Source organism: Colossoma macropomum, unplaced genomic scaffold, assembly GCF_904425465.1.
Source record: "Colossoma macropomum unplaced genomic scaffold, Colossoma_macropomum, whole genome shotgun sequence".
Classification (NCBI taxonomy): Eukaryota; Metazoa; Chordata; class Actinopteri; order Characiformes; family Serrasalmidae; genus Colossoma; species Colossoma macropomum.
Window position 1 is genome coordinate 18,701,217 of NW_023494799.1, and position 9,874 is coordinate 18,711,090.

Consider the following 9,874-nt stretch of genomic DNA (forward strand, 5'->3'; position numbering starts at 1 on the left):
AAAGAGCGTCTAAGATTTTTGGCTTTAAGCAGTAAATTGTAAGCATACAGCAATATGTGTATGAGCATAAAACACATTTTCTGTTAATTTGAGGGGAACGTTTACAAAAAATAAATAAAATAAAAATTTACATTTATTTCATGCAGTTACTGAATAATTTGCCTTACGATTTGGTCATGTAAAGTCTGACACTAACTGACAAACAGGAAAAATATATAAATATATACATAAACAGAGACATAACCAGCTTTGAAAGTCATGCTGCCTTCATAAGTTGAAATGATATACATTCAGGCAAATAACTTTGCTAATATCTGTGTTTATTAAATACAAATTGTTAAATATAAACACTGGAATGCTCCACACTATCAGAAAAAATAAATATACAGATAAGATTTGGACTAAACTCAACAGAAAAACTGCAATCAAGGGAAAGCTGTACATGTAGCTGAGGATCTTTGGAGATTTCAGCAAATGGTGGTCTGTCTGTGGGATTTCACCATCACCACCTTCTGTTGCCTTGGATGTAGTTCTCTAATATCTTCATGAATAATGCAGTATCCTAGAATATTGATGTTAGTTAATGCAAAAGCAAACCTGTTGACGCAACTGAACTCATATATAGTAACTAAAATTTCAATTACAATGTCAAATGTGATCGATTAAAATAGATGCTGCACAAAAAAAAGATACAAGGTATTACAGGATATGTAGTTACGAAGACAATTTGTGTGTGCTGTCTTCGAGAAAACATTTGTTTGTTCGGTGCTTACCGGGTTTCTAGCGCGGCTGTCCTCCGAGTCGAGTCGTGCTTGTAGTGCAGTTTTTAGGACCTCCTGATAAAGATCATCGGGTTCGACGCGTTTAGGATTCAGAGCGGCCTCGATAGCGCTCATCGTAGCATCATCTTCGGGCGGTAACAGTGCGCTGTCTACAACGCTTTTCTTCCCCATAAAGTGACCTGTAAAGAAGAGCTTTTTGAACTGTGCGTCGAGTGGTGAACTGAGACACCGATGATAGTTGTTGAATCAAAATGTTTCTAAAAGAGCATGAACCACTTCAGAGCGCAGAGCTCCGTCTGGACTGCCACAGTGTTGAAGTATTAACGATGGAGACAATAACGCAGACGTCTACCTGCTGTGAAATCTTACCTGTCGCCCATAGATTTCCCCTTGGATTGACTTTGATCTTTGCTACTTTGTTCCTTAGCTCAGTCAAATCTAGGCTAACTGAAGATGTTAAGGAGATATAGGGAAACAGCACGAGATATGTGAAGAATCCAAACTGGCAAAATCTGTGTAAAATAAAAGTGGACATTTCTAAACAACGTCGATTCAAGATAATAATAATAATAATAATAATAATAATAATAATAATAATAATGAATTTCCTTTATGTAAAAAGCAATCGTGATGGTCTCAATTACTTCCCAAGTGTCAGTGTTTCAGACGCACAACCTTGTCTTTATATGACGCTGTCGGTGGGGTGGGCTGGATTTCATTCTTGCGTAGAAAGGTCAGTCATTTCTCGCTCTCGCCAGACATTCACTCTGCGCTCATCTACAGCCAAAAGTGCCGTGTCAGTGTTGTTATGACAGTGTCCTAAAGAAATTTTCCTTGAAATTTTCCATAAGACCTTCTTAGCTTTATGAAATGTCTGTACACGTATCAGAACCATGGACAACACCCACATTCGGGACTACACTGCCAGAAAACTACATCCACCAATTCTAACGACTAGACAAGTATCTCATAGAGATGGTTCTCACTCTTCCACGTGTATGCCCCTTTATGTTTCATCGCTGCCACAAGACGTTCTTTTGTGTTGATTTATTTGGAGAAATGGCAGTCTTTCGTGATGAATTGCTTAAAGACCAATTGGCATGATTAATGCACATAATAACTGAGCCGAGCTTGCTTTCATTAACTACTGGCAACTTTTTGGAGGTATTATGACATACATGAAAAGCAAGCTAGTGGTAGAACAGTAAGTATTATGCTGCTGTGCCTTTACCAATGTCATGAGAAACCAATTAATACTTTCTGTACTTTCTACTACTAAATTTGCCTTGTGACATGAATACAAGAGAAAAAAATATTCTGCATATGTAACATCCTTAACACTGTGTCATATTAAGGATATGAGGTCACTTAGATGATAAATATAACTCATGCTCCCCATGAAGTAACAAGCATATGAAATACCCATTTCATAAAATTATGAAATACCCTTTTGGAAGCCTAAAAATTTCACTCTTCATTGAATAACCTTATCTCTCAATTGAAACGTCTTCCACTCCATTCACATTTCTCTTAAGAGATGTAGATATGGCAGTTGGGCCACAATAACACAACATGGTTTACTCATGGCGTGTAACACAAGTGCACGGTTTCAGATGGCTTTTGGCAGAGCATTTGTCAAACACATGTAGCACTTCTCTGTTTGTAAGAGCAAACTGATTTCCTCATGCTCTTAACAAACGTGACCAGTGGCGTCTCTACAATAGGGGCAGATGTAGCTGTGGAGCAGTGCGTGACATAATCAATAATTCAGGATAAAAAATATATATATATATATATATATATATATATATATATATATATATGGCCTACTGGTATTTACACAACATATACATATATGGTGAGTCATCTTGCATTATTACAAGGCATGTTATTTCTAATGCTTGAAAAGCAATGTGTTTCCTCAATGTTACCACAATGATTCTATACTGCTAGATAACTTTAAATTTGTAATGTGATGCTGTATAACAAGGTTTTGCATGGTCTAATGTCATTATCATATCACTCATATTCCTGTCTCCACTTTACGCACCACGTTACATTAATTTGTGAATTTGTGATTTCATTGATGGAGTGTGTTTATGTTTGGATCAGGTTTGTGTGTGGTTTCATTGGCAAGTCAGCTGCCCCTACAGTTTATTGTGCCCCACTAGGATTTCTGTGGCAGAGACACCACTGAACGTGACTAATTTGTTGCTGATGCAATACTGAGTAAAAAGGACAAAAGGGATGCATCTTCTTTAATTGTAGTACAGCAAAAATATTAAGTCAAAACTGTCATATAATCAAGTACAGACAAAAATATTACTTACAGAAGTGGAATATTTTATTGCACTTTACTCTTACTGAGCTATGCTAACCAGCTCTCCTTCAACTCTGCATTTGAAACTTGCGGAGCTAAGTGCGGACATTAGACAAGCAGAAAAAAACAAGACTTGTTCTAGCCCTCACCCCTGTCATTTTAACATTTAAACAACATTTAATGTGTGAGAACGTAGCACAGTCATGATTCACGCTATGTAACGCAAAAAGTGATAAATTTCAAGTGCTTTTAATCAACACTTGCATTAGCACTTACTGATTTTGGGAATCCGAAAGGATGGGATCATTCTCATCCCAGTGATTCCCCTTCAAGAATGGCAACACCTTCTCTTACATACTGGTCAGAGGAGAGTTTATACTATAAATGGTCACAGTTTGCAGGGTCCAGAATTAAATGTCCTGCAAATTTCCAAGATGCTCTTAAAGGAAGTTAGAATGAGCCACTTGGAATTAATATGTTTTTGTATATTTCATGATTGTGTCTCTAAGGATGTCATTTACATTTAATCCTTAATGGGATTGTAGTGTTGCATCACCAGAAAACACTTTTGTGCCTTGCACGCCTGGTAATTTTGCTCTTTGACACATAATGTTCTCAGTACATCAGAGGCCTTGTGTCACTAACTCAAAGTGTGGCCTGGATATGTTTATCAGGTTAATAACAGCTTTTGATTTTACACAAAAGGCCTAATTCAAATAACTCCAAAATTACTACGTTACCCCAGTGCTTACCACACTGAATAAACAGTATCATATTGAAAATTATGCTTATCATAAATGAGACTTTCAAATTTCCTGGAGACCTCACACATGGTGAAGGAAATGATAAACAAACACAAACAATAATGTAACATACGTTAAAAGTGATATGTTTTATGAGTCACGTCTGGAGACAAAGTCATGGCTTCCCTCCACAGCTGTCAGTGTTTACCTGGAATTGTGAGGCACTAATCAGTAGCCTTCATATAAAATCAAGGACTCACATATGAATGTATTTATCTGTGAAAACTCGAAGAAACTAGAAGAAATAAACATTAATGTTCACACTAAAACATTGTGCTGATCATATAATTGACAGACTTTGTAAAGAGGCCAGCTACAGTAGAAGTTTTTACATTTGGGAAATAGTCTACAGGATTGTAGTAATGGGTACAGTAATGATGTCGGAAACTTTTTCAGATATCCTGAATTGCAAGATTGAAGAGAAAGAGTCAATGAATGCCTTTTGCCCCATTCAATTCAGATTCTTTAAATTCATCAATTCAACAATATTCTGATTATTACCATTTTGATTATTAAGCATGTACAAAATACATAATGACATCATAATCGTGTACAATAATCATGTACAAATAGTTCAAATAGTTTTAAAGATTTTGTTTTGAGGAACAAAATCAAAAGTCTAGTCTAGTCCTAATTGTGTAATAATCCATAGGACTACAAACCAGAGTCTCAGTGGAAGCTACTGATAAAATGTCACAGCTCAAGAGCTGAACTGACTGTACTACAAACATGATCCTTCTACAAGATGTCCTGTACCAGAGGCAGATGTTGACCTGGAAGTTCATTTTAAAAGCAGTATGTAAGCTATAAGACGGCTATTGCTTTTGAGCATTTGGCAATCACAGCAGGAGGTGAGGGAATGAAATTGTTTCCTGACTATTTGGAGTGCTCCACACATGAGAAACATGACTTGAAAAGAATGAAACTACCATATATGTGCAGTTAGACACTCAATATCACAAAATACACTCAATGATGCAAGATAACACTCATTTCACCTAAAACTTTCTTTCTGCTATCAGAATCAGCAGTGGTCACCAACATAGCACAACTCATAATCCATAGTACTTTTTTATCAATGGGTCCAGACTTCTATTACACACTGTAATAGTTTAAGAGTAGTTCATCCATTTTGCATCATAGTCCATGCAGTTATTGAATAATGAGGCTTAGGACATTATACACTTAGGATTTTAAGGGGTTAATCCTTTATCAAATGTGTAACCTGCTGGCTTAATCTCATGTAATGTGTCACAAATTCTACTGACACCTGTTTCTGTATAATTACTTCCTGGTTTTGTGTTTGTCTTTGGGAAGTCTTTGTTGACTTTATTTGTGAAATAGCCTTCCAGATCAAGATATTGTGTTTTTCAGTTTGAGTTCTGTGTATATGTCTGTTTGTTCTATGTCTGCTCTATGTCTGTTTGATTAGTGTTTATGTGCTCAAATTTTGTCTGTGCAAGGACACACTTGTTTATAGACTGTAGTGCCTGCATCCTTTTTGAGTTAACAGAGAGTCAGGGAGTTGATCCATTGCCATCATCTTGCTATCACAATGACCATCTAAATGTATAGACACCTTCCCTCTGGAGAAAAAGTTCAGAACTAAATGCTGATATTTGTTCACAGCTTGAGACGCATAATTACACCCATTCTTTGACACCTGCTCTGGAGCCATAGAGGCATGCTAAGTTGGTCAAGAAAAACACTAGTGAGAAGCAAATCTTCTGACCTCATTGTGTCATTCACTTTGTCTCTGGGGAGGCCTACTGTTGGACAGTTGTTGAGGGTTAAGTAATTGCCTGGGGAGAATTTTCATTATGAATTTATTATAACAGGTCAATTTTTCAATTCAAACAGTTTTAGTCAATCCTTTTCATTATGAAGCGTTGTCATGTTCATTTGTGCTAAAATCCACCTGTGTCAGTTTAGGACAAATAAAATAGACTTCTTATAGAATAGACACTGCATCAAGATTTTTGTTTCGAAGTTTTGTATCACTATCCTCTTGGGTATCTTAGTGGTCCAAGTTAGGATTCGGTATTGTTTAAAATACTGTGATACTGATACAGATGTCTTGACTTAAATATGGATTCCTGAATGTTACTTTTTCAGTTTTGGTTTTCCTTCTTTAAATTGAGCCCTTGCAACAAAAAACAGTATATGTGACATTTTTTTGTAAAAACAATATATGCATGGTGTGGCATTGCTTGATACCCTCTAAAACACAAAAAGCATAGTTTGGCTTTTTAAGGTAAAGGGTTGTACAAAATAATTTAGAAAACAAAATAACTGATAATCCAAAAAAGGGTGAAATGGTTGTGTGGCATAAACTAGAAATGAGTGTGAGGTGCTGGAATTGGTAATATTTACTGGATCAAGAAGCACGACATTAATTACATGTGTAGTTTAGAGTAGTTAATGACAAGGATTTTTTTCAGTTACTGTAATTATTCAGTAGTATTTGATACCTAGTCCTAATAAATTGAAGAGGGCACAATGTATTTCTGGTTTATAAACTTGAAGCTTATTAAGGGTTTACAATTGACAGCAGTTAAGACTGGAACATGTATAGTAAATGATTAAACACTGACTTAAGAATATTTTACTTCAAATAGAATACAATTAACCCATAGTTGTTTTATCTCACAATATTTAGCCTTTCCTCTTGTTGAGAAATGCAGTTTGAAGGCTGCGAGATCACTATCAGAATGTCAGAGCTTCGTGCAGCACACATGTGGTCTGCTTGGCAGATTATTCTGCTGGTGACAGTTACCGCATTGACACTGCAGACACACTAGCTACCCCTGACTTTTGGTGGATACGAGATAAAAGTAGCTGAAATGCCAACGGCACTGTGGCATTTAGGAAGCTTTTTGTGCTTTTCATATAGTTTGCCTGTTTAGGGCAAAATTACATTCTTATACTCATTTTGATCATCACCATACAAACAGTGTGGTTTGGCCTGTAATACCATGAGTCTTCACTGAATTTTTCATATCACTGACATTTGGATAAACTGAAAATGTAAGAAGATTTGATCTCTTATATATACTGTTTTTAGCAGTTCCCTGTCTCAGTTATTGTAAGCACTTATTTTTCAGTTCATTCTCTTCTTTCTGGCAATTAGTATGCTGAGTATGTGTGTGCCTAAGCAACTAACTAGTCTTGAACCACACTGTTAAAGCTTCTCTTTATCCACTCAATTTACTTCATTGTGAGGTGAGTTAGCATTAGTTCACATATACATGCCAAAGAACTACAATTAGGTGCCCTTTTGATGCATCTTTGCAAAGCTTTGACATGAATTCATATTCATTCATCTCATTAATGTGTCCAAATCAAAGACTTTAACGTGTTTTTATCAAAGCAGCTCTGTTGGACATGTGAAAGTATGTTAATGTATGCTCTGCTCTTCACTCTAATTTCAGATCTTGTCTGGGTTCAGGAATATTTCATTTCTTTTTTAAGTGGTGTCAGTGTGCTCCAGTATAGTCTATTTGCTGCATTTTACCCACATTGGATTAAAGGCTTGAGTTTCATTATGGCGTGATGACATATCTCTCCCTAATAGTTAGTCATAATAATGAGGAATAGTGATATCATGTCTATTTTTTCCCCTGTCAGTACAACATTATTATCTTATTAAAACACAGTCCACTGTATAACTGTAATCATTCTTTTATTGTAGCTCATGGAAGTTATTCATTTTAAGGAAGCCAGAGAGTTTGGGACATTTTCTGTTGCAGTGTCAGTCTATGGTCAGAGACCTCTCGTAGTTAGCTGTAATGAGCTGTGAGTAGCACAGAGGATGTTATGTGTGAATGGCTGTGTTGACTGAAGTGACAGGAGACGACACACATGACGGTCCACAGCAACTCTATGTGTAAGTGCTGTCATCACCTTCCTGAGTTCACACACAGTGGGATCTGACTCACCCACTAAAATGTGATCCCAACTGTGCAGCTCATGACCAACTGGTATATTCTTAATCGGGGTGGTCACTGATGAACAAAAGCTTTTACTAGAGATGGCACAAAGCTGATACCATGTATCGGTATCAGGCTGATATCAGCAAGAAAATGCTGGATAGGATATCAAAGAGAAAGAAAGAATGAATCCAATTAAATACTAAAAATACTTGAATACTACAAATCTGGCCTTAAACACCTTATGCTCACATTATGTCATGTTATTTATGTAATTTTTTCCTGTGAGCTAGTTAAATGCTCATAATAAGAGTTTCCATTAAAATAGCTCATTTTAACGCTTAGTAGTTATTAAAGAAAATTATTGGATTGGTATTGGCCTTTTCTCAAGGTTTCATATTGATAATGGTATCAGAAAAGTAATCACGTTATCGTACCATCTCTAGCTTTTAACAGTGTAATCAAGGTCACCATCACATACACATTCCATTGCTTCAATAAAGTCAGGCGTACCACAACCAATCTCAAACAGGCAGGAAGAAAGGTGCTCATAGCCTTATTACCTGAAATGTAATGACAAGATTAAATGACAGACATTTTTATTCTCTTTAAATTGTTATTGAGACTTTGCAATTTTGTCGGTTACCCTTTCACTGCACCTTCAAAACAATTTTATTGAAGAGTATTTGTCAAGCCTGTCTCCTGTTATAAGGTAACCATTTATTGGGCAGATTAACATCAGCATTTGAAACGTGATCATTCACAGCTATCTCATTTGAGCTTTAATAACACGTCCTATTTTATTATTTAAACCATTGGTGCTAGGCATCGTTGACAAACAAATCAATCACCTGCTTCTCCTACAGCTCTTCTGTGTACATCACCTGCTCCTTTTCCTATACATGTTGATCTGAGACATATGTTGAACTGCTAGTGATGCCATAACAAGGAAGCTCATTAGACTATATTTATTCATTCAGTGGTGCCAGTTAAGTAGTGAATGTACAATTGAGAGATAAGGGTTCCATTCCAAATACATTTGGTTGTTAAAGCTATGTCGTATTAGCAGAGGTTCAAAAAGATGCAGTTTCATAAAGGAAGCACTAGCTGAAGTGCACCCAATGTAGATTGTTAGCTATTATGAAAACAAAAGTTTGCAAACAAAAGTTTGCATATTCAGATAGATGTTCATCTGCGGCAGTCAGAAATAACTAAAGATAACATTAAAGAGGTGCGTAAATTAGCCCAGACAATGTCTGATGCCATAATATGCTCTGGCCCCATCCCAGTTCGATGTGGCGCTGAAATCTACAGCAGGTTGTGGTTGCTGAACTGCTGGTTGTCCAAGTGGTGAAAACAATGTGGGATTTGTAGATAATTGGCCTACTTTTAAGGGGAAGCCTGGTCTTTTGAGTCGGGACGGTATTCACTACTCGTGGGAGGGTGCTGCTCTCATTTCCTGTAGTATAGGTTGCAGTCTCTCAGATAGCTGTCAATGTAGGACAGTCAGTCACTGACAAACCAGGGCCAAGGCCAGGCAGCAGACGAACAGGCTAAACTGACCATCTGCTAGCTGCCTTGAGACGCCCATAGGTTCCACCAAGTTGAGACTGTGTCTGTTCCCTGAATAAAACAAAACATCAAAAATCCTTGAACGTTTTACTAATTTGATCAGTATCAGACCAGTTATACCAGTTTGCAGTCACAGCACCTTTGGTCTAAAACTAGGACTCTTACATCTAAGGCTGTCATTGTAAATGAAATTGTAACTGATCATGATTTTGATGCTCTGTGCCTCACAGAAACCTGGATTAGACTTGAAGAATACTTTGGTCTAAATGAAGCCACTCCCACAGGCTACAGTTATGCGCATAGCCCTCGGCCGGTGTGGCGGTATAGCAACCATCTATACAAAAGCTTCAGGCGTGAAACAGAAAGTAGGATACAAATTCTCTTCTTTTGAAATTCTTTTTCTTAACATAAGTGATTGAGGAACAAATAAGAATTCCTTTTCACTAATTACAATCTATAGGCCACCAG

The 9,874-nt window shown here is 36.8% G+C and overlaps 1 protein-coding gene across 1 annotated transcript; it reads right to left on the reverse strand.

Moving 5' to 3' along the window:
• Positions 1 to 245: 245 nt before the first annotated feature.
• On the reverse strand, positions 246 to 1,422 carry nmbb (neuromedin Bb). The gene is made up of 3 exons (XM_036586901.1): positions 1,152 to 1,422; positions 774 to 961; positions 246 to 562 (listed from the first exon to the last, which is right to left on the reverse strand). Exons 1-3 carry the CDS (start codon positions 1,315 to 1,317, stop codon positions 503 to 505), a joined length of 414 nt encoding a protein of 137 aa, XP_036442794.1. The 5' UTR covers positions 1,318 to 1,422; the 3' UTR covers positions 246 to 502.
• Positions 1,423 to 9,874: the final 8,452 nt, after the last annotated feature.

What these genes read in the sequence shown, in the direction of transcription:
- nmbb (XM_036586901.1), bottom strand. Translation starts at nt 1,317, where the DNA reads ATGTCCACTTTTATTTTACACAGATTTTGCCAGTTTGGATTCTTCACA. An exon ending in GGGAAATCTATGGGCGACAG is followed by an intron (nt 962 to 1,151) that starts GTAAGATTTCAC and finishes TCTTCTTTACAG; the next exon opens with GTCACTTTATGGGGAAGAAA. An exon ending in ACAGCCGCGCTAGAAACCCG is followed by an intron (nt 563 to 773) that starts GTAAGCACCGAA and finishes TCAATATTCTAG; the next exon opens with GATACTGCATTATTCATGAA.